The sequence below is a fragment of the Micromys minutus genome (genome assembly GCF_963924665.1).
Source record: "Micromys minutus genome assembly, chromosome: X".
Lineage (NCBI taxonomy): Eukaryota > Metazoa > Chordata > Mammalia > Rodentia > Muridae > Micromys > Micromys minutus.
In genome coordinates this window covers 73440532-73467723 of record NC_137970.1, presented here as the reverse complement: position 1 = coordinate 73467723, position 27192 = coordinate 73440532, and the positions used below count along the sequence as shown (strand labels likewise).

Below are 27192 nucleotides of genomic sequence, written 5' to 3'. Positions count from 1 at the left end.
TCCTCCTTCCTTTTCCTCCTCTCTCATTCTTCCTCTTCTTTCTTCTCCTATTCCTCTACTCCTCCTCCTGTACTACTTCCCTTTCCTGTTTCTTTTTGGTGACTTTGAATTTCATCCATGTTAGGCAACCACATTTACCCCCAAGCTGTATTCCTAGTCCTATTTTTCCTTGTCTACTGTATAGTTATAGATTGTACTTATATAGGAAAAAAATCAAAGGGACTAATTGATTCTTTTACACTCATCGAACAGTTTGTTTGTTTTGATATCATTATGAGCTCCTGTGTTTTTAAAAGATTTCTTTTTTAAAAATTAATGTGTATATGTATATATATATGCCTTTGTACATTTATGTGCAAGGGCAATATGTACTCTTAACCAAAGAACCACCTCTCCAGACCAAGAGGTCATGGATTCTTAACACGTTTTTTTTTTTTTTTTTTTTTTTAATGTTTCAACTTACTGGAGAGGCTGAGTTCTTTTTCTTTTTTGTATAATATAAAATATTATAAGCAACTTGAAGACTGTTATCTAGTATTAACTTAGAGCAACTGCATACTCTATTAAGCAGTTCCAATCCTATGTGGGTACTCAAGAGAGTTACACACTTAGAACATCAAGCATGTCTAAGATGATCACAAAAAGACATTTATTAATATCCGAATGTGAAGGGTCAGATGCATATAACCAGAAAGATGAATTGATGCATTTTTTTTGTCCAAGGGGACTGAGTTGTCACTGCCCAACACAACATGAGTTGAACTTTAGACACCAAATTAAGGACTCCAGAACCAGCTCTACCCCTTGTAGTATTTTTCACAAAATTACACAGGCATTAAAAAATGAATGTACATTTCTTGTAAGTCAAGCAATATTTCTCACTTTTTTGTTTTTTATAGTAAGATAAAAGAAAAAAGTAACATATTGTAATTGGACAAAACAAACAGATGGAAAAATTGCCCAGAAGGCACAAGAAGCAGACATAGATTCCACTGCTTCTCCCAGAAATCCCATAAACTAAACTTGACCTGTGAAACTAGAAACCATAGCATATCCACAAAGGTAAACATAGAAAAGAAAAATAATATAAATAAAAAATAAATAAGATAAAATTAAAAGAGAAGAAGAAAAGCCCTGATGGGACATTATGAGACGGAGCCTCCAAAGATGCCACTGAGCTTGTCTTCTGTTGGCATCTGCTGCTGAGCATGCAGCCCACCCTTAAGAGTAGTTTGTTTCCCCAGTGAGATTCCCTGGGAGGAAAATAAGTTTTCATTGCCAAATGATTAGCAATTGGATTTTTGTTTTTGTTTTTCAAGACAAGGCTTCTGTGTTTTCTTGTTGTCCTGCAACTTACTTTATAGATCAGACTGGCCTCGAACCCACAGAGATCCACCTACCTCTGCCCCTGAGTGCTGGGATTAAGGGTGTGACTGGATATTGATTCTGAGTTAGGAATAGGAACGTGCAGTCACTTCTCCTTTCTTTCAGCTTTGGGGCCCCATCTGGTGCAGATTCACGCAGGTCCTGTGTGTGCTGCCTCAGTCTCTGTGAGTTCACATGGAACTCCAACCATGTTTAGAGGGCCTTGTTTTCTTAGTGCCCCCCCATTCCCCGACTCTTACACTCTTTGTGCCTTCTCCATAGCATTCCCTGAGACCTGAGGGGAGGAATTTGATGGAGGTGTCCCATTTAGGGCCAAGTGTTCCAAGGCTATATGTGTAATGTGTGTTTGTTCCGATCTGCTGCAGGAGGGAGCTTCTCTGATGATGGCTGAGTCAGGCACTGATCTATGAGCATAGCAGAATGTCATTAGGAGTCATTTGATCACAGAGTTCTCTTTTTAACCAGCAGTATTTTTTTGGCTAAGTGTTCCCTGGGCTATCTAGTCTTGAGGTTTTGGTCATCCAAGCAGTGTCAGGGATGGGATATATCTTGTGGAGTGAGCAGTAAGTCAAATTGGATATTAGTTGGTTACACCTACAAGGTTTTTTTTTTTTTTTTTTTTTGAGACAGGGTTTTCTCCATGTAGCCCTAGCTGATCTGTTTAGACCAAGCTGGTTTGAACTCAAAGATCCACCTGCCTCTGCCTCTTGAGTGCTGGGGTTTAAGGTGTGCACTACTACTTCTCGGCCTACTCCCACAAGTTTTATTTTATTTATTTTATTTTTTATTATTTTTAGTTTATTTTTATTGAATATTCTCTGTATTTACATTTCAAATGTTATCCCCTTTCCCCCAATTCCATCTCCTCTTCCCCTCCCATTACCTCCATGAAGCTGCTCCCTCTCCCAACCTCCCTCTCCACCTCAGTGCCTTGGCGTTCCCCTACACTTGGAAAAAGAGCCTTCACTGAACCAAAAGCCTCTTCTCCTATTGATACCAGACAGTGCCATCCTCTGCTACATGTGCAACTGGAGTCATGGGTCTCTCTATGTGTGCTCATCTCCCCCAAGTTTTATGCCACCATTTCATTAGCAGATCTTTCAGGATGGATACCTTTGCAGACCCTAAAGGGCTGTGGCTGGATTGCTAGCATGCAGAGTGATATGTTAAATCTTGAGATAGGTTGATTTCCAATCTCTTAGGGAACCAGCACACTGATTTCTATAGTAGCTGTAACTGTCTGCACTCCCACCAGCAATGGAGCGGTGTTGCCCTTACTCCACAGCTCACCAGCAAGAGCTGCCACTTGTTCTGTTATCTTAGCCATTCTGACAGGTAGAAAATGAAATATCAGAGTAGTTTTGATTTGCATTTCCCTGGTGACTAAGGATGCTGAACATTTAGTGTTTCTCAGCCACTAGAGTTTCCTCTTTTGATAATTTTCTGTTTAGATCTGTATTCCATTTTTAAATTGAGTTGTTTGTTTTCTTGACACCAAGTTTTGAGTTTGTGAAATGTTTTAGATATTAGTCCTCTATAGTATATAGTTGTTAAAAGTCTTTTGCCATCCTGTAGGCTGCAACTTTGTCCACATAATGGTGTCTTTTGCTGTGTAAAAGCCTCTCAGTTTCATGTGGTCCCATTTATTAGTTGTTGATCTTAGTGCCTGTGTTATTTTGTTTAAAAAGTCTTTCCCAATGAGTTCAAGACTATTCCTCACTTGCTCTTCTACAAGGTTCACTGTGTCTAATTTTAGGTTGAAGTCTTTGATCCATTTGGAGTTGAGTTTTGTGCAGGGTGATAAGTATAGGTCTATTTGGATTCTTCTACATGTAGCTATCTAGTTTGATCAGCACTATTTGTTGAAGATGCTTTCTTTTATTCAGTGTGTATTTCTGGCTTCCTTATAAAAATCAGGTGTGTATAGGTGTATAGATTTATGTTTGGGTCTTCAATTTATTTCATTGAGCAATGTGCTGTGTTTATACCAATACCATGCAGTTTATATGACGGTAGCTCTGTAGTACAGCTTGAAATCAGGGGTAGTGATACCTTTGCAAGTTATTTTATTATTCATGATTCTTTTAGCTAGCCTGGGTTGTTGTTGTTGGTGGTGGTGGTGGTATGAGTGTGTGCTCGCGTTTCTATAGGAAGCTGAAAATTGTTTTTTCAAGATCTGTGAAGAATTGTGTTGGAATTTTGATGGGGATTGCATTTTACCGAATTGATAGGTTATTTTCGGAAGAAAGGCCTTTTTTACTATATTAATTATATTGATTCATAAGCATGAGAGATCTCTCCATCTTCTGATATCTTCTTCATATTTTTGGGTCATAAAGGTTTTTATCACACTAGCTTTTACTTGGTTAATTACCTCAAGGTATTTTTTATTATTTGAGGCTATTGTGAAGGGTATTATTTCCTTAATTTCTTTCTCAGCTCATTTATTGTTTGTATATAGGAGGCTGCTGATTTTTGTGTGTTAATTTTATATCCAGCAATTTTACTAAAATGTTTATCAGCTGTGTTTCTTGTTGAAATATTTAGGGTCATTTATGTATACTATCATATCATCTGTAAATAGTGATACCTTGAATTCTTCCTTTCCAAATTGTATCCCTTGATCTCCTTTTGTTGTCTAATTTCTCTAACTAAAACTTCAAGTACTATATTGAATAAATGGAGAGTGGGCACTCTTGTCTTGTTCCTGATTTCAGTGGGATTGCTTTGGGTTTCTCTCCATTTAATTTGACTTTGGCTTACTGTAGACTGCCTTTATTATATTGAGGTATGTTCCTTGTATCCCTAACAGCTCCAGGACTTTCATCATCAAGGGCTGTTAGATTTTGTCAGAAGTCTTTCTGCATTTAATGATGCGAACATGTTTTCATCTTTCAGTTTGTTCATATGGGGGTTTACATTTGTCAATACATGTATAGTAAAGCATCCCTGCATCATGGTTGATCTTTTTGATATGTTCTTGGATTTAGATTATATGTACTTTATTGAGTATTTTTGCATCTATGTTCTTAAGGGAAATTTATCTGTAATTTTCTTTCTTTGTTGGATCTTTATGTGGTTTAGGTATCAGGGTAACTGTAGCCTCATAAAACAAACTTCTGTTTTGATTTTGTGGAATAATTTGAGGAGTAGTGGGATTAACTCTTCTTTGGAAGTCTGTTAGACTTCTGCACTAAAATCATCTGGTCCTGGGGTGATTTTGGCTGGCAGAATTTTAGATACTGCTTCCACTTCACTAGGGGATATAGGTTTGCTTAAATTGCTTATCTGATCTTGATTTAAGTTAGGTAAATGGTATACATGGGAAAAATTATCCATTACTTTTAGCTTTTCCAATTTTGTGGAGTACAGGTTTATTAAAGTATGTCCTTATGAGTCTCTAGATTTCCTCAGTGTCTGTTGTTATGTTCCCATTTAATTTCTTATTTTCAATTAATTTAAAAATAAGATTTGTTGTGTTTTATACCCATTAGTGTCCCCCACCTCTCTCTCTCCTCCTCTCTCCTCCCCTCCCACTCTCCCTCTCTCTCCTCCCCTCCCACTCTCCCTCTCTCTCCTTTCCTCCCTCCTTCTCTCTCTCTCTCTCTCTCTCTCTCTCTCTCTCTCTCTCTCTCTCTCTCTCTCTCTCTCTCTCTCACACACACACACACACACACGTATGTATCTACATAGATCAGAAGAAGGCATCGTCCTTCCTGGAACTGGGCTTAAGGATGGTTGTGAGTTATCACATGGGAGATGGCAACTATAGCTGGGTACTCTACAAGAGCAACCAGTGCTGCTAATCTCTGACCCATCTCCACATCCCCATTAATTATTTAATTTTATAGCCTATCGAGTCCAATTAATGCAGCTAGTATGTGCATGGTGAAAGGGCCAACCACCAGGTGGCACATTCCTGAAGAAAGCTATCTCTTCTTCCCCTGCAGTCTTCAGCTGTCAGGAGATCCTCAGCTATGGGCTCCACCTTTCCCCTTCAATGCTGGCTTCTTAACTGTTTTGATCTTGTGCAGGTCCTCAGTAGATAACCTTGCTCCTGTGGGTTCGTGAGTGCATTGGTTCTGAGATAGCCAAAAGACAATGGTTCGTAAGAGTCCTTTCTATCTCTGGTTTATCATTTTTGTTGCTATCAGCTACTGCAGAAAGAAGTTTCTAAGGTGAGAAATAAAAACTTGTTTTTATTTTTTAAAGACAGGGTTGTATAGCTCAGGCTGGCCTGAAACTTGCTATAAATCCAAGGATGACCCCAAATTCCTGATTCTTTCATTTCTACTTCCCAGGAGCTAAAAATACAGGTGTACAATATATTGTACTGAGGCCTGAACCCAGATTTCTGTGCATTCTGGGTCAGCATTTTACCTATAAAACTACATATCCAACCTTTTGATTGTTTTTAAATCTGAAATTATTCGTTCAGGGCTAACAGAACTTCTTTAAGATTTCTTAAAGACATAGATAATTCTGGTCATTTTGAAATGTTAGGATATTCCCAGAAGATTTTAGTTCATTTCTGCCTGAGACTTGAAATCTGCTATTTCTTCGAGGAATTCTTGTTTCAGTGATAAATAATATTTAGTAGCCATGGTGTAGATGTATATCGTGCTGTTTAATATGAATTATTCATATTTTGAAGCCTTTGTCACAGACAGAACCACCAATGTGCAGTGGTGTGTGTGTGGCATGTGGTGTATGTATGTTCTTAAGATGCTGTCCACATCTTTTAAACTTCCTTTCTTTGTATCCCTGGTTCCATGATGAAAAGCATAAAATACCATGTCCTACTTTTTTATTTGTGTTCAGGAGCTTGAACTTAAGTCCCTATAATTTTTTCTTTTTAAAACTGACAATGTTTTATTGTTTTGCCAGGCTCTCTTCAGAATAAGCTACTTATTACACGATATAAAATAATGGCTTCCTATATAAAACTAACTACTCAATTATAAGTAAATTAAACATCACATTTTAATGTGCTTCATAATAACCTTCACCCTTTAACCTTTCCCACTGTGGTGACTGTCCCACCGACTCACAGAGAGGACTCCTGTGGCCTGCTCTGCTGTTTGGGCATGCTCTCGTTACTGTAGCTGTTCCTTGCTATTAAATATTTTCTGGGTTTCTACATCGACCCTTCTTGGAAATTATGGGCAATAAATGTACAGAAGGCAGAAAAGAAAACTTTGGAGGTTGTTTTGAAGCATCTTAATAAGATGGATGAGTTCCGCTTTCTCTTTGGTCATCAATGACTAGGAAGAATAAAATAATCAGTGTGGTTGTCAATATTACCTGACACCGGTAATAGGTGAACGCAGAATTTAAATGAAAGATTCAGACTGAAAAAGGCATCTAGCACTCTAGTATATTTACCTGTTGCTTTAAAATAATACTTAAAGTATATAAATGAAAAACAAACATTTTAAATGTTTAATTAAAAAAATATTAAATGAACAGATATTTCAAATACCATACACAATTTTCAATTTAAATTTGAAAAGAATTGTTTTATACCTGCCCTTGAAGAGAAAGATTTATTACAATGAAATAACTACTGGCTTTGGTTGTAATGAAACTAACTCAGCTCAACTTAAGTTATGAGAATGAAAATAGCATTTTAATTATGAACAAACTTAAAGGCAGTTTTTCTATAAACACTGAAATGTTATAAAACATTTTATGAGGAGTTTATTGTGCCATTTTGAAATATGGCAGAAAGAATGTCTCGCTGTAATATATGTACTGAAGTATCAAGTGTACGGAGAACCCTGGCCGTCCTTACGGACAAGTGTAGGAAACTGAACACCTGGTAAGATAGCGACTGTACTTCAGCTGGCATAGGTCTAAATGAAAGACACCAATGCATCTAACTATCTAATACAGAAATAACCCTGACCAGACTTTTATGAAAAGTTAACAAAACCTTTTTTCGCTATCAAACTTCTATTTTATGAATAAAATGTATACATTTTAAATGAGCATAAACCTTATTAGGGATGATCAAAACTAAAGACCAAACTACAAACTCCCCAAAGGCCAAACCAAGTGAGAGCAACGCTGACTGTGTTCAGCCCTGGTTATGTTGCCCTCTTGCAAAATGACAGGCAAAATCATACCTGTTTTTACATCTGCACCCACACATATTACATTGGAAAGGATTTTCATACCCATGGCACCCCATGTGAATAGTGTAAAGGATATTGTCCCCAAAGTACGTGTCACAGTGCTGGCAGTGGCGGAGAAGCTGAGGATCCTGGGCCGGCAGGGTTGGAGCTGGAGTGCTCGGCTGGCTGTTTCCTATGCTGGGGGTACTGGTGTGGGCACTTGGTTCACTGCTGGGCCCTGCCACTGGACTGTAGTTCCTCTGACTATGCGACGGCTGAGGCTCTGGACTGGTGGGGGAGGAGCTCTGAGGAATACTTGCTGACACAGCAGAGACGACTGCTTCGGCAGAGGGCTGCTGAATCATGAAAGGCTTTTCATCAGGGCAGGGATCTACATCAGGAGAGGCAGAGTTTTGGTTTTCTGGTGGTGAGCTGGACAACTGTCCAGCTAAAGTAGAGAGCTGATTCAAAGGCTTGTCAACCATGAGTTCCTGGGGGTCCCTTGGCAGGCCACCAGTTTGTGTAGTTTTCGCCATAGTTTCATAAGAGTCAGTCTGAATATTTGGAATTCCGTGGGTAAGATCATTAAGGTAGTCCGGTTTCTGGACCACCATGGAAGGTGGACTTAAGTTGATTAGTGCTCTTCTGCTTGTTTTCTTTTTTAAAACCTCCCCCATGTTCTTGCTGCTTAAGGACGACCCTTCAGTTGGTACCATTTGATGTTTGCGCTTTCGATGGTGGGACAGGTTACTTCGGTCACTGCAGCAGAAGGAACACAGTCCACATTTGTATGGTTTCTCCCCAGTGTGAGAGCGCATGTGGGCTTCCAGATGGCGCGCATAAGCAGATGCAAACGGACATAAGAGACAGCGGTGAGGCTTCTCACCTGTGTGGATCCTGGTGTGCTCGAGGAGCCGGGTCGTCCCTTTGCTGGCATAGTTGCAGTACCAACACTTGAGCTTCCCATCGAAGGTCCTTTCAAACCTGTCCATTACCATTCCAGGGTTATCATCCAGGGAAACTTCAACGGAGGGGTGGTCAACTCCGCTTTGATCACCATTTGTTCCAGCTCCCTGAAGAGTCTCTGCTTCTTTGTCCCCACTAACGGATCCCGAGATCACGTTTACAGGGTCCGCCTGCCGTGTCAGGCACTCCTGGAAATCTTTTACAGAGTCCAAAGGCTCTTGCATCTTTTCACCCATCTTGGTGCTTTTTTCCTCTTTTTTTCTTTAAGTTGAAAATCGGTTATATCTCCTGATAACTGCACTGAAGACTCCCCACAGTCTTTTTCGAAGCCGCCGCCACTGCTGCCGCCGTCGCCACCACAGACTCAAGCGTTCGTCAGGGTCACAGCTGTCGCCACCATATTGTGTCGTCTCTTCTCCCTTCTGCCCGCCCTACGCCTTGCCCAAGTCTCGCGTGAGCTTGAGTGACCAATAGGGAGCAAGGAGAGAATTTTGTCTCTCCTGGCGTTCCGTAAGTGGGCGTTGCCCTTATACTTTCAAGAAAAGCACTTTACCAACTGAATTGTTTTTCTAGCCCGAGTATGTTTTCGTGTGTGCGTGTGCGTGTGTATGTCTGTGCGTGTGTGCGTGCGTGTGCTCTGCACCTGTGTATGTGGGTGTGCATGAGTGTGGAGGTCAGAGGTCAACCTTTAGTATCATCTTTAGTTGCCCACCTACATGGTAACTCAAAATCTTCTTTCACAGTAACCCCAGTTCCAGGGATTCCATTGCCCTCTTTTGGCCTCCATAGGTACTAGACACACACATGGTGCACAGACTATGTGCAGACAAAACATCCATACATGTAAAATAATAAAACAAAACAAAAAGCAATTAGTCCTGATGCTTTTTAGTAAACACTTTACTAAAGAAAGCATTTCTCTGGAGCCACCACCACCACATTTTTTTTTTAAAGAAAGTATTTTATGTGGTCATACTGATTCATGGAAACTAAAATTATAGAATTAAGTTTTAATTGAAGTTCTTTGATTTTTGTATTTGTATTATTCTTTAATGAAAACATTACCTCTGAACACAGTAGTAACATAATTATTCATTTGTTTGATAGTTCTGTGTATTTTAATAATTGCATAGTAGTATCAATTGGATTACAAAGAAATGCTTATTGAAAAGAGCTGGGGTTTTATTTCTGGTACTTTTGTCAAAAAAGTTATGCCCTTGAAACAATTCATCTCTGTGTAGATAATTACACATTGATGCTTGACACACATGCTCATCTTTTTCTATTTGGATTTCAGATTTTGTCGCTTTATTTACTTCCTTATGTGAGACAGGGCTCCATGTTGTCCACACTGGCCTTCAGCTTACTCACTGACCTTGAACTTTTTTTTTGAGTCAGTATTTCATCATGTATCCCTGGATGGCCTGGAACTCACAGGGATCTGTGTGCCTCTGCCTCCTGAGTGCCAGGGTTAAAGATGTGTCCCTCCATACCAGGGTGGCCTTGAACTGCTTATCCTCTTGTTTCTACTTCCTGGAAAGTTACTACTGTAATTACAGGCATGTGCCACCACACCTGGTTTATATGGTATGGCATATTGAACCCAGGGTCTTGTATATGTTAGGCAAGCGTATTCCCACTGAGTTATATCCTCATCTTGGTAGATTTTTATTGTTTCTGATTTAACTCCATTTTATAATTTTGTGAAATACCTATGTGATTCTAGAGACAAATCTAGAAAATAAAGTTGTATTCAGAGGGGTCAGATTTTCCTGGCTCATGCCTTTAATCCTGGGGGGGGGGGGGGAGGGCCATCTCTGAGTTTGAGGACCAGCCTGATCTAAATAGCAGATTCTAGGATAGATTTTGTATAGTCAGGACTATACAGAGACCTTGTCTCAAACAAAAAGAGATGCTAAATATTGATCTTTGACCCTTCTTCCAGACTTCCCTCCTTGTATGGGAACATAATTTTTTCATTTTTGCTTGTGTTGAAGTCTTCCATATTTTAAATCTCTCACTTTATACTTTTAACATGGTTCACTATACACAGTGTTTTGCATAGGTGTACATGTACACACACACACACACAGAGAGAGAGAGAGAGAGAGAGAGAGAGAGAGAGAGAGAGAGATGAAAGAGAGAGAGATGAGAGAGAGAGAGAGAGAGAGAGAGAGAGAGAGAGAGAGAGAGAGAGAGTCTCACATAGCCCAACCTTACTTACTATGTAACTGAGGAGGATTTTAGTCTCTCCTGAAAATCCTGTTTCTATGTCCAAAGTGCTGAGATTACAGGCTTATGGCACAGCTGGCTTGTATTTTCATTAAGAAAGAAAAGATCATCCAGAGACTGCCTCACCTGAGGATCCACCCCATATGCAGCCACCAAACACAAGCACTATTGCTGATGTCAAGTAGTGCTTCCTGGCAGGAATCTGATATGGATGCCTCCTCAGAGGCTCTGCCAGAGTCATACTGATACAGAGGAGGATGCTTGCAGCTAACCATAGGACTGAGCACAGGCACCTCAATGAAGGAGCTAGAGAAAGAACTGAAGGAGCTGAAAGGGTCTGCAACCCCATGGGAAGAACAACATTATCAACCAACCAAACCCATAGCAACTCCCAGGGACTAAAACACCAACCAATGAGCACACATGGAGAGACCCATGGCTCCAGGTGCATATGTAGCAGAGGATGGCATTGTCTGGCATCAATGGGAAGAAAGGCCTTTGGTCCAGTGAAGGTGTGTTTCCCCAGTGTAGGGAAATGCCAAGGCACTGAGATGGAGAGGGTGGTTGGGAGTGGGAGCATCTTCATGGAAGCATGGGGAGGGGGGAGGAGAGAGGGGGAAGGGGGGTAACATTTGAAATGTAGATACAGAGAATATCCAATCAAATACATTAACAGGATATTATTTATATGGTTGGGAATTTCATATACTTTTACAATGTATTTTGATCATATTTACCCCTTGACTCTCCTTAATTCCTCCCAGACCGCTTTCCTACATCTCTCTCTTCAAACTTTAAGTCCTCACTACTTCCTTTTTATGGTTGCATAGCACTATGTAGTATAGAAACATTTTAAGTTCTTTGCTTTTATTGGTATGGACAATTGCCTCCTTCCATACTTGCTTAGTTTTGTATGAACGTCTTGCTAAGTTTTCCCAGATGCCTTAAAAGCATTGTGAAGCGTACTTAGTGTTTTCCATCTGCTCAATAGTTTCCATTTGTTTTCCCCAAAGACCTTTTCTTTGGAATCTGCTTTCCTGGTCCTATTAGACCTTTTGCATAACTATCATCCTGGAACTATTTTCTCTTAACTGTGTGTGTGTGTGTGTGTGTGTGTGTGTGTGTGTGTGTGTGTGTGTGTGTGTGTTGGGAAGCATATACACATTTTATGTGACACTATTCCTGGGGAGACATGTTCAAATGTCTACTCACTCCAGGGAGGGAACCAACAGTAGACCAAAGTGAGGATACCACCAATATCGAGCTTGGTCAAGCAGTGAGTTTTATTGTGGTTATTTATAAGAGTATGGGTGAGGGGTTGCTTACAGAATGACTTAAGGCAGCTGCATTGCAAAAAATCCATTCTAGCATGGATGACAGCCCATGAAAGCTGGAAACCTAGAGTGCACTGTATAAGCTGCAGGCAGCTCAGTAAGTTGGAGAGGGTCCTTTCTAGGCAGCACAGTTGATCTGAGCCTCTTTTTTTTTTTTTTTTTTTTTGCTGTCAATAAGAAATTTACTTATTTAAAAAAAATCCAAATGCTGGCATTGTCCAGAAAATTTAACAGGTTTATTTATAATTGTTATAAAGTTGAACTGTTGAAATGTGTTCATTGAAACATTTTGCTTGCATTAATGCTTTACATCTTGCATTTATATTAAAAATTCACACACAAATGGACGTGGAGAAACTGCCAATACCTGATTCTGTCCCCTATGTTTCCACTCGAAATCATATACTTAGGTACCTTTGACCCCATAGGAAAAAAAATTTAACATTCAGAACTACTGATAACAGGAAGAGGAAAAAATTTTTTTGAGAATGAAATGTTTCCCCTAATAGTGGACTCTTAAGCACGTTCCCCGCATATGCAGCGTGCTAGCTGGATATCTTTTGGCATAATTGTTACACGTTTGGCACGGATAGCACACAGGTTGGTATCTTCAAAAAGGCCAACCAGACAGGCCTCACTTGCCTCCTGCAAAGCACCAATAGCTGCACTTTGGAAGCGCAGATCTGTTTTGAAGTCCTGTGCAATTTCTCGCACCAGACGCTGAAAGGGGAGCTTGCGAATCAGAAGTTCAGTGGACTTCTGATAGCGTCTGATTTTACGGAGTGCTACAGCGCCAGGCCTGTAACGATGAGGTTTCTTCACCCCTCCAGTAGAGGGCGCACTCTTGCGAGCGGCTTTTGTAGCCAGTTGTTTCCTGGGTGCTTTACCACTGGTGGATTTGCGGGCAGTCTGCTTTGTACGAGCCATAGTATGGGCACCTCCTTACTTACCCCCCTTCTCCTTCGACTGGAGCTCAGCAAGGGAGAGGCGGTGCTGGCGTTAGAGAGCAACGGCGGTGCGGCGAAAGCCTCTTACAGTGGCTTGGCTGTCTCTGGTTCTAGGCAGCTTGGCTGATCTGAGAGTCTAGGTATCCCTGCTTGTCTGACATCATCTCTTGGTAGTTCACTTCCTCTTCAGGTAACATGCTGTTTTATCTCCCCTTTAATATCCCATCTTTTAAGGAGCTACTCTCCCAAGATGGAGAGCTTTATTTCAGGAGATTGCCACACACATGCACACGTGCTTGTGAATACATGCATGTTGTCACTATGCATAGTGAGGCCAGAGGTGTATATTGAGTGTCTTCCTTAATCATACCCCAGTTTATTATTATTATATTTTTGAGACCAACCAAACCAACCAGGTTTTTCTTTCATGAAACCTGGAGCCCATTTATTTAGCTAGGGCAACCAGCCTCAGAAATTCTTCTGACTCTGCCCTTCTTTTATCCTCAGCAGTTCTGGGATTACAGGCGTATGATGATTGCTGTAGCCAGCTCTTCTGTAGGTGCTAGGGACACAAACTCTGGTCCTCATGAAAGTGTGACAAGAACTTTACTGACTGAACCATCTGTCCTGTCCCATCATCCTGGGACTATTTTAAATTGCTGTATACTCTTGTTTTTTTTTTTTTTTTTTTTTTTTTGTTTGTTTTATTTTGTTTTAAGAGAGGTTCTCCCTATGGAGACTAGGCTGGCTTGGAATTTGGCAGAATCCTGCCTTAGCCTCTTGAGTGTCAAGATTACATGCGTGCCCCACAACACCCAGCAGTCTTGCCTTTCCTGTTTCTTACACCCTGTCTTGGTCTTTTGGTTTGCCCCTTCATTTGTCCAGAGTACAATCTCCATTAGCTTCTTGAGGAATGTTATCTAGGACATAATGGCTAGATTTTTTTCAGGCCTCTGTATAAATACTTTTTCCTACCCTGAAATGACTAAAAATGTTTCTAGATTTAAAAATCTGCTATGATATTATTTGGCCCTTGTCTTAGTTAGGGTTTCCATTGCTGTGAGATGGCACTATGACCAAGGCCACTCTTATAAAGGACAATGTGCAATTGGGGCTGGTTTATGGGTTCAGACTTTCAGTCCTTCATTGGCAAGATGGGAGCATGGCTGCTGGAGGAGCTGAGATTTCATCTTGTTTCAAAGGCAACTGACTTTCAGGTGTCTAGGAAGAAGGTCTCAAAGCCCACCTCCACAGTGACACCCTTTCTCCAACAAGGCCACACCTCCTACTAGTGCCACTTCCCAGGCCAAGTATATTCAGACCACCACAACCCTGTAAAGCTTACAGACCGTATTTCATGGTTATCAGATCAGCATCACCGTGAGTATAATGAATCTCGACTCTCTTTCCTTCCGTGGTTGCTCAGAAGCTTTTACAGAGCCTATCTTTCTTTCCTCTCTTTGAGGGGTAGGGGTGGACAGCGATGTCTTGCTCTGTAACCTTGGCTGGTCTGGATACTCAGTGCATCAGTCTGATCTTGAACTTGTGGAAATTCTGCTACTTTTACCAATCAAGCCCTGGGATTACAGGCATGAGGTACCATGCCTACTGTAGGAAATCTGTCTTTGTGCCCCCAATTTAATGATCATATTGGACCTTTATTTCATTATATGGAACACTTAGGCCTTGCCCATCTAGAAATGGAAATGTTTCAGGATGTAGGAAGTTTCCTTTATTTCTTTGAGTACCTCTGTCCAGGCTGTTTTCTATGTTCTATTCTTTTTCTACCTCCTACTCTTTGAATTTCAGAGTTCACTGGCTGCTTTTATAACCTCTAGCATTTTCTTAACCTCACAGTTTTCATTATTTTTGTCTTTTTTATCATTGCAAAAAAATTGTCAAGTAAATGCCAAAACATGTGGCTCATTTTCTTCTATTTTCCTATTATTAATTTCAGAACCATTTTCTCTATCTCTGTTCCTTTAGCACCCTATTGTCCTTAGTAAGGTGGTATCCATCCATCCACCTGCCCATCCCCCATTCGTGTATCCATTTATCTATCATTTAGCCCCTTTGGGATTTTGTCCTTTTTAATTGTGTATTTTATCATGGAGGCCTTTACTCAGCTTGCCTGGGTGTTTCTTAGGTTTCGTTCTGGTGATCGTAGGGGTATCTCTCATATTTCTCCAGTCAAGATCATTAGTGTGGTACCATTACTTTCTCCAAAGAGTCATCTGCAAATCTGCCTGGTTGCTTGTGTGCAAAGGGGACCAGAGGTCTAGTCTAGTTATTATTAATCCAGATTTACATAGACTTCTCCTGGATCTGTCTCTTCAGTACCACCTTTGTGCTTGGTATGATATGTCCAGTGCTTTTGTGGCTCAGCTTTTGTTCTTTTCAGAGAAAAAAAGCCTCCAGTCAGCTGATAAAGGAAGGTCATGAGTGATTTTTTTTTTTGGTAGCATGAAGGGGTGGATTTTTTCCCTTTTAAAAAAAGAATAATTATTATGTGTGCGGGTATTCATATCTGGACCCTATATGTGCACAGTGACTGTGGAAATAAGAAGAGGGCATTCAGTCCCTGGGTACTAGACTTTAGGTTTTGAGCCACCATGTTGGTACTGGGAATTGGACCCCTGGGTCTGCTCCAAGAGCAGCTAGTGCTCTTAACTGTTAAGCTATCTCTCTGTGTCCCATTTTTGGTTGTACAGTCTTGCCATGTAGCTCAGGCTGGCCTGGTTCATACTGTGTATCTCAGACTGGATCCAACTTCTGCTTCTCCTGCCTTGTTCTCTCAAGTGATGGGATTAGAGGTATGTATTCCATTACCACTTATTTCCCAGTTTGGTGTTCAGGTTTTTTGGTTAAACACTGATTTTAGTCACCTACTTTATCCTATTTTTTACCTTCTGCAGTATCTTGTTCTGTAGGGAAAGTGCTTTACTGAGTCCACTGTAAGGGAGCAGCAAGCTGGGCAGAAATTAGAGTACCTGGATTATGTGGGGTGATAAACCGTGTACCTCTTGAGGTTCCCCTTAGTAGGCACTTTAGTTTTGAGACAGGATCTTGTTATGTAGCCTGTGCTACTCTTGATCTTTCGAGATCCCTGACCCTGTCCTTCAAGTGCTTTCATTTTCATTTAAATAATGATCCATTTTCCCTTTTCTGTCGATGAGTGCTTTGCTTATGTGTGTGCATGCGTGCATATATGTGTATGCCTGGCACCCACAGGGGCCAGCTAAGGGCATTTGGGATATGGTTGGCTTTCTGGAGAAAGTAACCATAGACTCAGGTGAGTATTTAGTAGGCAAATGCAGTAAAAGTTAACAGAGGCTGTATCATATTGGGAGAGGTTAGTATAGGTCTCTTACCTTTTATTATGAGTGAAATGGGAAGCTATTGAAAGTTGTGATGGGTAGGGGGATGTACCCAACTGGCTAGTGAGAAGTCAAACAGTCCTCTTGGGGGGGATTATAGGAAAGATAGAAAAAAGATGCAAGAGAGAAAGAGATGGGAAGGCTGCAGGTCTATGCCACACTAGTTCCTGAGTATGTTTTCTCTTAGCTTTTTTATACTACAGTATTGTGGGAAGCAAAGCCACAGCTAACAGAAACAATTTGTTGAAATATACACAAGACATTGGTTCTTTTACAAAAAACCTCCCTGTTCCTTCCACCAAGGTCGATAGAATTGCAGCCCTTAGCCTTGAGCCTTAAGAACACCTCCTCTTATTGTTCCCTGCCTCAGCAGGCTGGGAAATCTGCCAACAGACCCTGACCTGTCTTGACAGGCAACTTCTCCCTGTCCCTCTCCCTCTCTTTGTCCCTGTCCCTGTCCCTCTCTTCTGTCTGTCCCTCTCCTCCCCTCTCTGTCTGTCTGACTCTTCTTCCCTTTCTCTGTTTTTTCCTCTCCCTCCCTCCCTCCCCCCTCTTTCTCTCCCTCTTCCTCCCTCCCCCCTCTCTGTTTCTCCCCCACCCCCATCCTGCTTCAGAGAAGCGGCAAATGGCTCCTGACTGAGGGATGTCATCATCTGATTGGTTTTTAATAGGATCACTCAGGTTGTGTGCATCTTCTCTCTCTCTGGTCCACCTATGCCTTGAAATAGTCTCCCTTCTATTTTCATGCATTTTAAAATATCCAGATTTTTATATAGAGAGAAAACATGATATTTGCCTTCCTGAGTCTGAGAACTTTTCCTTAATATAACCTCCTATTCTATCCATTTTCCTGAAAATGATATCAATTCATTCTTCACAGTTTAATAATGCTCCATTTTGCATTCTATACCATTCTTTTTTCTGTCCTTCTGCTGATAGACATCTAGGCTGGCTCCCAGTTTAGCTATTTTGGAAAGTGCAGCATTAAGCACGATGTGCATCATCTCTGTGTTATGCTGATTTGGATTCCTATGGGCATATACCTTGTGTAGTGGTATAGCTGAGACAATGGTAGTTTTACTTTTAGTTTTTTTGAGGTAGCATATTGAAATGAATAGTGGCAATACTAATTTATACCTCCACCAATGTGCATAAGTGCTTCCATCCCTGACAGCATTTGTTGCATGTTTTCTTGCTAATAACCATACTGGTGGGGTAAAGTGCATTCTCAGTGTTCTTTTAATTTGCATTTTTATGACTAAGGATACTGAACAGTATAAATATGGGCTTGGGCCCCATATTTGCTTTTTTATATACCTTTTCTATTTTATCGATTATTTTATTTATTTACATTTCAAATGTAAGCCTCCTTCCCAGTTTCCCCTCCAAGCCTTCTATCCCCTCCTCCCTCCCCCTGCCTCTATGAGGGTACTTCCCTACCTGCCCACCCACTCCTGACTCAGCAGCCTAGCATTCTCCTGTCCTAGGTCATCAAGCCTAAACAGGACCAAGATTCTATCGCCCCTTTGTTGGGCATTTTGGCTAAAGTCCTCCCTGTTGGGTCCTGGGAAACTGTTGTGTTCCTAGCATCTGGGGCTTTCTAGTGGCTACCCCCAGTTTCCCTTCCCCCCACTACTACACTCCCACTTTCAAATTCCTGACCCATCTGAACTTCTCCTCTAATCTGAACTGGCCTCCCTTTCCCCTCCCCTTCCTCTCTCCCTCCCAGATCCCTCTCTCCTTGTACTTCCTAGACATTATTCTCTTCCCCATACTGAGTGTACTGTAGCATCCACACTTTGGTGTGATCTACTTTCTTCTTGAGTTCCATATGGTCTGTGAGTTGTATCGTGGGTATTCTGAGCTTCATCTTGGCTACTATCTACTTATCAGCGAGCACATACCATGTGTGTTCTTTTGTAACTGGGTTACCTCACTCAGGATGATATTTTCTAGGTCCCTCCATTTATCTAGGAATTTCATGAAATCATTGCTTCTAATAGCTGAGTAGTACTCCTATGTCGAAATGTACCATACTTTCTGTATCCATTCATCTACTGAAGGACATCTGGGTTCTTTCCAGCTTCTGGCTATTATAAATAAGGCTGCTATGAACATGGTGGATTGTGTGTTCTTGTTAGATGTTGGAGCTTCTTTGGGGTATGCCCAGGAGTGGGATAGCTGGGTCTTCAGTTTTTTCAGGAACTGCCAGACTGATTTTCAGAGTGGTTGTACAGCTTACAATCCCACCAACAGTGGAGGGGTGTTTCCCTTTCTTCATATCCTTGCCAGAATCTGCTATTGCCTGAGATTTTATTAGCCATCTTGACTGGTGTGAGGTGGAATCTCAGGGTTATTTTGATTTGGATTTATTTCCCTGATGACTAGGGGTGTTGAGTATTTCTTTAGGCGCTTCTCAGCCATTCAAGATTCCTCAGTTGAGAATTCTCTGGTTAGCTTTGTACCCCATTTTAATAAGGTTATTTTATTCTCTGGAGCCTAACTTCTTGAGTTCTTTGTATATTTTGGACATTAGCCTTCTATCTGATGTAGAGTTGGTAAAGATCTTTTTCCAATCAGTTGGTTGCTGTTTTGTCCTTTTGATTTGTGCTTTGCCTTACAGAAGCCTTGCAATTTCATGAGGTCTCATTTGTCAATTTTTGATCTGAGAGCATAAGCCATTGGTGTTCTATTCAGGAAATTTCCCCTATGCCAATGTGGTCAAGATTCTTTTTCACTTTCTCTTCTATTAGATTCAGCATATCTGGTTTTATGTGGAGGTCCTTGATCCACTTGGACTTGAGCTTTGTACACGGAGATAAGAATGGGTAAATTTTCATATTTCTACATGTTGACCTCCAGTTTAACAATCACCATTTATTGAAAATGCTGTCTGTTTTCCACTGGATGGTTTTGGCTCCTTTGTCAAAGATCAAGAGACCATAGGTTTGTGGGTTCATGTCTGGGTCTTTAATTCTATTCCATTGATCCCATCTGTCTCTGTACCAGTACCATGAGTTTTTTTTTTTTTTTTTTTTTTTTTTTTTTTTTTTTTTTTTTTTTTAATCACCATTGCTCTGTAATACAGCTTGAGGTGAGGGATGGTGTTTCCCCCAGAATTCCTTTTATTGTTGAGAATGGTTTTTGATATCCTGGATTTTTGTTATTCCAGATAAATTTGAGAATTGTTCATTCTGTCTCTGTAAAGAATTGAGTAGGAATTTTGATGAGGATTGCATTGAATCTGTAGATTACTTTAGGTAAGATGACCATTGTTACTATGTTAATCCTCCAGATCCATGAGCATGGGAGATCTTTCCATCTTCTGAGGTCTTCTTCAGTTTTTTTCTTCAGAGTTGAAGTTCTTGTCATACAGTTCTTTCATTTGGTTAGTGTCACACTAAGATACTTTATATTATTTGTGACAATTGTTAAAAAAAGGTGTTGCTTCCCTAATTTCATTCTCAGACTTTTTATCCTTTGAGTAGGGGAAAGCTACTGATTTGTTTGAATTAATTTTTTATCCAGCTACTTTGCAGAAATTGTTTATCAGCGTAGGAGTTATCTCGTGGATATTTTGGGTCACTATGTATACTATCATATCAAATAGTGATATATTGACTTCCTCATTTCCAATTTGTATCCCTTTGAATCTTCTTTTGTTGCCTAATTATTCTGGCTATAAGTTCCAGTACTATATTAAATAGGTAGGGGGAGAGTGGGCAGCCTTGTCTTGTCCTGATTTCAGTGGGATTGTTCCATGTTTCTCTCCATTTAGTTTGATGTTGGCTAGTGGTTTGCTGTATATTATTGCTTTGGTTATATTTAGGTATGGACCTTGGATTCCTGTTCTTTCCAAGACTTTTAACATGAAGGGGTATTGTATTCTGTCAAAGGTTTTTCAGCATCAAATAAGATGATCATGTGGGGTTTTTTTTTAGTTTTTTTTTTTTTTTTAGTATAGTGGATTACATTGATGGATTTCCATATATCGAACCATCCCTTCATCCTTGGGATGAAGCCTACTTGGTTGCGGTGAATGATCATTCTGATGTTTTTTGGATTCAGTTTGCAAAAATTTTATTGAGTATTTTTGCAATTCTAGTATCCAATAAAAAAGACTTCCAACCAAAAGTTATCAAAGAATATGGGGAAGGCCACTACATACTCATCAGAGGAAAAAAATCCATCAAGAGAAGCTCTAAATTCTGAACATCTATGCTCCAAATGCAAGGGCACCCACGTATGTAAAATAAACATTATTGAAGCTCAAAGTACACACATGAACAATAATATTGGGAGACTTTAACATTACCCTCAACCAATGGGCAGATCGTGGAAACAGAAACTAAACAGAGACACAGTGAAACTAACAGAAGTTATGAACCAAATGGATTCAATAAATAGCTACAAAACATTTCTTTCTAAAACAAAATAATACACCTTCTTCTCAGCACCTCAAGGCACCTTCTCCAAAATTGACCATATAGTTGGTCATAAAACAGGGCTCAATAGATATAAGAAATAAATCCATGCATCCTATCAGATCACCATGGACTAAAGCTTGTCTCCAATAACAGAAACAACAGAAAGCCATATACACGTGGAAGCTGAACAACTCTCTATTCAGTGATAACTTGGTCAGAGAAGAAGTAAAGAAAGAAATTAAAGACTTTTATAAATTAATTTCATTTCATTTTCATTTAATGAAAATGAAAGCACAACATACCCAAACTTATGGGACACAATGAAAGCAGTGCTAAGAGGAAAAGTCACAGTTCTGAGTGCTTCCATAAAGAAACTGGAGAGAGCATACACAAGCAGCTTGATAGCATACCTGAAAGCTCTAGAACAAAAAGAAACAGATACACCCAAGAGGAGTTCACAGCAGGAAATAAGCATATTCAGGGCTGAAATCATCCAAGTAGAAACAAAAAATATACAAAAAATTAACAAAACCAGGGTCTTGTTCTTTGAGAAAATCAACAAGATCGATAAACCCTTAGCCAGACTAACTAGAGGGCACAGAAACAATATCCAAATTAATAATATCAGAAAGGAAAGTGGAGACATAACAACAGAAACAGGAAATTCAAGAAATCGTCAGATCCTACTACAAAAGCCTATATGCAACAAAACTAGAGTATCTGGAGGAAATGGGTAAATTTCTAGACAGATACCAGATACCAAAGTTAAATCAGGATCAGATAAACCATCTAAATATCCCCATAACACTTAAGGAAATAGAAAATAGAAGCAGTCATTAAAACTCTCCCCAAACCAAAATTTCCTAGGTTTTAGTGCAAAATTCTATCAGACCATCAAAAAAAAAAAAAAAAAAAAAAAAAAAAAAACCTAATATCAATACTTCTCAAAGTATTTCATAAAATAGAAGCAGAAGGACAACCACTTACTACATTCTTTTTTTAACTGAACAACTTTATTTTAAAAAACAAAGATAAATATACAGATTTTAAGCATTTTTGCATAAAAGTAGATGAAAACATTTTTGTCAGTACTTGATTTTTTTAAAGGTTTGATAGTGTGCATTAAAATCTTACTAGTTACAATGAGCATAAAGTATGTGTAAACAAGATGTAACCTGGAAATAGTCAAAGTTTTCTTGGTGTGTAAAGATTAGGCATAATGGTTTTTCATTTTCTTTCTCTTTTTTTTGGCCTTTGTTTTTTCTTGAACTTCATATAGTCTGTGAGTTGTTTCTGGGGTGTTCTGAGCTTTCTGGGGTTAGTATCCAATTACCAGTGACTGCATATTATGTCTGTTCTTTTGTGACTGGGTTCTCTCACTCAGGATGATATTCTCTAGATGCATCCATTTTCTTAAGAATTTCATAAAGTCATTGTTTCTAATAGCTGTGTAAATGTACCACAATTTTTTTTTTATCCATTGATCTACTGAAGGACATCTGGGTTCTTTTCAGCTTCTGGCTATTATAAATAGAGCTGCTATGAACATTGTGGTGCATGTGTCTTTGTTGTATGTTGGACTGTCTCTGGGGTATATGCCCAGAAGTGGAATAACTGGATCTTCAGGTAGTACTATGTCCAATTTTCTGAGGAATTTCTAATTTCCAGAGTGGTTGTACCAGTTTACAACCCCACCAACAGTGGAGAAGTGTTCTTCTTTCTATGCATCCTCGCCAGCAACTGCTGTCATCTGAGTTTTGGATCTTGGCCAATCTGACTGGTATGAGGTGGAATCTCAGGGTTGTTTTGATGTGCATTTCCCTGATGGCTAATGATGTCGAGCACTTCCTTAGATGCTTCTCAGCCATTCGATATTCCTCAATTGAGAACTTTTTGTTTAGCTCTGTACCCCAGTTTTTAATAGGGTTGTTTGATTCTCTGGTGTCTAGCTTCTTGAGTTCTTTGTATACCTTGGATATTTACCTACTGCATTCTATGAAGCTACAGTTACACTTATACCTAATCCACACAAAGACCCAACAAAGAGAGCTTCAGACCAATTTTCCTCATGAATATTGATGGAAAAATACTCAATTACTTATAGTTTTTAAAAGTACTTTTGAGTCATTTAAACTTTGGAGAACCATCCAGTAAATTTGACTAGTCACTGTGTGGATATTTGTTCTTTGAGTCTTTATTATTTGAGTTCCTTATCTAGTCTGGCTACAGCTAACAAAGTGTTCCTCGTGTTCTCTTGCTTTCTCTTCACTCAGTGACTTCCATTTCCTGTTCAGAGATCCTTTATGGTTTTGGTTCTCAATACAGGGTTTCTGTGTAGTCCCAGCTGTCCTAGTACTCTCTCTGTGTAAATTGGGCTGGCCTTAAACTCAGAGATTTGCCTTCCTTTGCCTTCCAAGTACTGGAATTAAATGTTTGTGCCACTGTCCTTGGCATTTATTGTCCGGAGACTTTTAATATGACTGAATCAACTGAATTATTTGGTGAGACATACAGCCTTAGGTAATTTCATTGTTATGTGAACACAGTGGAGTCTTCTTATACAAACTTGTGTGGTATGACCTACTTAACACTTAGGCTCCATGGTTTGAGTTCAGCCTGGTGTTTATAGAGGCAGCACAAACAAAAGAACACTAGAATAATCAAGCACCAGGGGAAATGATACAATCATGAGATGCTGTAAACACTGGATGTATGAGGCTGCTGCTAGGGTAATTCATTGTTATGCTTTACAATGAACATCATTTGTATGTAATGTACTATGAAATAATAGAACGTATAAGAAATACATAAGGCAGTTAGCAATCATACATTATCATCATCAAGTATTATGTACTATATACATCCCTGCACATGGTATTCTTCTATATGACTGCCAATAGAGTAGGGTTTGCTTGTACCAGCAGTCTCAGAAGAGAGGGAGGAGCTGGCAAATGGGGATGAAATGGAGGTCGAGGAAAGTAGGATAGTGGTGTTCTGAGAGTCAAAGCATGAGAAGATACACTTCCCAGCTGTGTCCAGTGTAGCTGAGGATGGACCCTTGGACTTCAGGACTTAGGTAGTTGATGACCGTAATGCAAATGGTCTAGGTGTAGCTGTGGGAACTGTATGCAAGTGGTTAAAGAGGAGGATTGGAGACAGGAAACATAGGTAATTCTTATTAGTTTGGTTACAGCATAAAAAAAGAAGCAGAGATTTAGCTTAATAGGGATTATATATAGATTCAAGAAAATATTTCAATCCCACGTGTAGTTGAACCAATTCAAACTTATATCCACCTAGCTTATGAATCAGTGAGGTTCAGACTATGGTTATTTGATTTGGCTTTGACAATTACTGCAGGCTATCACTACTCTACTCTTCTAACTGCTGGCCTGGCTGCCTCCCCAATGGTGTACCCCGGATACTTGCTGTTTCTCTTGGCCATGTGCTCATGGTCTATCTCCACTCATGGTAGCTTTTCCCTCTTTCTGTGCCCTTTCTTCTTCCTCTTCTACCTGCAACCCCCAACCAGGTATCTCAAAAATCTACCTTCATCTAATCCCTCCAGTAATTGGCTATATTTAACCAATAGTTTTAAATTAAGGAGCAAAGTTTACACAACAAAAGCTAGTAACTGTGAGAATTCACTGGTCTTGAGGCAACTAGACAGAATTTAGCATTACTGTATATAGCAGCAGACCAAATCTTAACACCCAAGATCTGAAAAATATGTTCAGTGTAGTTAAACATATGTTCTGTATAGGAACTTGTAGGAAAAATGATAAGGTGTAGACTTCATTCATCTTCTCTTTGCAGGTGGCACTGTTTTGGGTATAACTTCTTCCCTAGATAATCTTGTATTTATTTGAAAATGTAGTAGACTTAGATTTTATGTAAAATGAGAATAAATGACATACATAAATCAAACAGCGTGCCCTATTGTAGTACCAAGTTTTCTCTTAATTTTCTTGGTGTGGTTTTATGAATCAAGCCCAGGCCCTTGGACAAGTTACCAAGTCTTCTACCAATGAGCTATGTCCCTGTTTTTGACTTTAAGGAATGGAAATCCATAGTAACTAAGTAAAATTGGGTTCAGCTTGCATTTTCCAGGAGGATATGGAGGATTGAACTAAGCTTTTTTCTGACTGTATGTGACAGAAATGATATAGGCTTGCACCAGGAAGTTATAAGTCAGAATGAATCACAGCAGCTTAGTAAAGCATTAGGAGGCTGTGCCAGAAATAATCCACAGAAATGGAAACTTCTTGTATTCAGTATCACATATAGAATAACCCGAGGTCTTACATCTGAATAAGCTATTTATTTATTCATCCATTTCTACCTACTTTAAAAAATATTGTTGAGCATGTATTATGTGTCAGATTAAGGATATAATGCTAAACCCTCATGAAACTTAGGAGTTTAGAATATAAAAAAAATTTCGATGTTTTCCATAAGGTCACATAGGTCAAGGGTTGGCTGCATAGCCCTGGCAAGCCTGGAAGTCTGAGTCCTGCTTAAGCCTCCTGGGTGCTAGGATTATTGATCTGATTTAACACAGCTGGCCAAGAATATGTTTTTATGTCACTTTTGTCCTTAGGGCTGTTTAAATCACCACGTGCCTGAGGAATAAACAACAGAACTTTAGTTCTTTCCTGTCCTGAACTTACAAGTCTAAGAGCAGGGTCTAGCAGGTTTGTTTTTTCTTCAGGCCTATAGCCATCTTTATGTTGTGGCCCCCCACACTCTTTTTTTGGGCATATTTAGTCCTTGTGATTTTCTGTGTGCTCACATTTCTTCTTTTTCTTCTTCTTCTCTTCCTTCCTCCTCCCCCTTCTCCTATTCTTCCTTCTTCCTCTTCTTCCCTCTTTTTCTAGACAGAATCTCATATAGCCCAGGCTAGCTTCAAACTAGTTACATAGACAAGGATAACCTTGAGCTTCTGATCCCTGTACTTCTACCTCCCAAGTGCTGGCTGGCATTACAAGTATGTGCTGCCATGCCCAGTTTTTATGCAGTGCTGGAAATGGGAAACCCAGTACTTCTGTGTACCAGGCAACTACTCTACCAGATGAGCTATATTCCACCTCCCCCTTTTGTCTTTTTACAGAAATGCTGGTCAGAGTGAATTAAGTATGCTTAATGGCTTCCTCTAATTTTATATACTTTTGAGAGTCTCACTAGGCCACCTAGAATGATGTTAAACTTGGGATTCTTTGACCTTAGTCTCTTGAATCCTTGAAGTATGTTGACTACTATGCCTACCTTCCTTTCTCGCCTCACTAAAAAGATCTGTTTCCAAGTACAGCCATGTTCTGAGAATCTGGGGTAAAGGCTTCAGCATATGCATTTTGTAGAGCCAGAGTGAATAATGGGCTGTGGGACTTGTTTCTTTTGCCTATATTTAACGTAATATCAGTTTCTTTTTAGTACTATGAAATATTCCTTCGACAGTCTTCAGTGGAACCCTGCCTTTTGTTTCATGATGGAGGACACTGGCGTGAACTCATTGTTCGAACCAATAGGCAAGGACACACAATGGCTATTGTCACTTTTCATCCCCAGGGATTAAGTCAGGTAAGCCTAGCAGGGTTTGTTTGTTGAAGTTTTTGAGCATATGGCAGAAACTACACAGCCATAGGATAGAGAGTAGGTTTGAGGATGAAGAGTTGGTAAGAAAAGAATATAATTTAACTATACTGCTGGCATAATCAAATCACTAAGACTGGCTGTGTTACCCCAGATAATTATTGTCCATGGACTCCCAAGTTTCTTTACAAGAACTTTGCTCATAGTAGTAGACTCAAATGAATCCCAAAGCAATTTCCACAGAGAGTTGCATGTCTGACTTTTATAATCTAAATACTTCACATACTCTGCTAGTATAGTGGGGAGCCAAGATGCCTTCCAGATTATGCCTTACATTTGTAACGCACGTAACACTTTCAGACTGTGTTGTGGTTTGCTATCTATTGCTGTGATTAAAAAACCATGACTGACAGCAGCTTAAGGAAGAAAAGCTATATTTCGCTCACAGCATATCATGAAGGGAAGTCAGAGCAAGAATTCAAGGCAGGAACCCAGAGGCAATAATTGTAGCTGTTTACTGGCTTGCTCTCTATGGCTTACTCATTTTGCTTTTAGTTTTAGATTAAAAAATGTTTTATGTGTATGAGTGTATGCATGTATACATATGCACCATGTGAGTAACTGGTATCCAGGTAAGTCAGAGGAGGACTTTGGATCCTCTGAGACTAGAGTTACAGACAGTTGGGAGCCACCACGTGAGTGTTGGGAATCAAGCCCTCTGCAATGGCAACAGCTGCCCTTAACCACAAAACCAACTCTCCAGCCTTCAGTTTGCTTTCCTATCCACCTAAAGACCATCTTGCTGGGGATTACACCAC

General features: G+C 39.8%; 4 protein-coding genes across 4 annotated transcripts in view; 2 read left to right on the top strand and 2 right to left on the bottom strand.

The window, feature by feature from the left end:
• The window catches only part of NOX1 (NADPH oxidase 1), a gene marked incomplete at both ends in the record, with an annotated part of 376148 nt that overhangs the window by 200319 nt on the left and 148637 nt on the right, over positions 1–27192 (top strand). The gene's annotated exons all lie outside the window — the stretch shown is intronic.
• TRMT2B (tRNA methyltransferase 2 homolog B) overlaps positions 1–27192 on the top strand; it is a 64585-nt gene that overhangs the window by 19355 nt on the left and 18038 nt on the right. Inside the window, exon 7 of the mRNA XM_080910972.1 lies at positions 26216–26362. Within this exon, the coding sequence (XP_080767098.1) occupies positions 26216–26362 (147 nt within the window). The remainder of the gene's footprint in view (positions 1–26215; positions 26363–27192) is intronic.
• Positions 7466–8704, bottom strand: LOC308415796 (zinc finger protein Pegasus-like; the record flags this gene model as incomplete). The annotated part of the gene is made up of 1 exon (XM_080910856.1): positions 7466–8704. The coding sequence occupies one exon, from the start codon at positions 8702–8704 to the stop codon at positions 7466–7468; it is 1239 nt and encodes a 412-aa protein (XP_080766982.1).
• On the bottom strand, positions 12551–12961 carry LOC308415958 (histone H3.3A-like; the record flags this gene model as incomplete). The annotated part of the gene is made up of 1 exon (XM_080910974.1): positions 12551–12961. The coding sequence occupies one exon, from the start codon at positions 12959–12961 to the stop codon at positions 12551–12553; it is 411 nt and encodes a 136-aa protein (XP_080767100.1).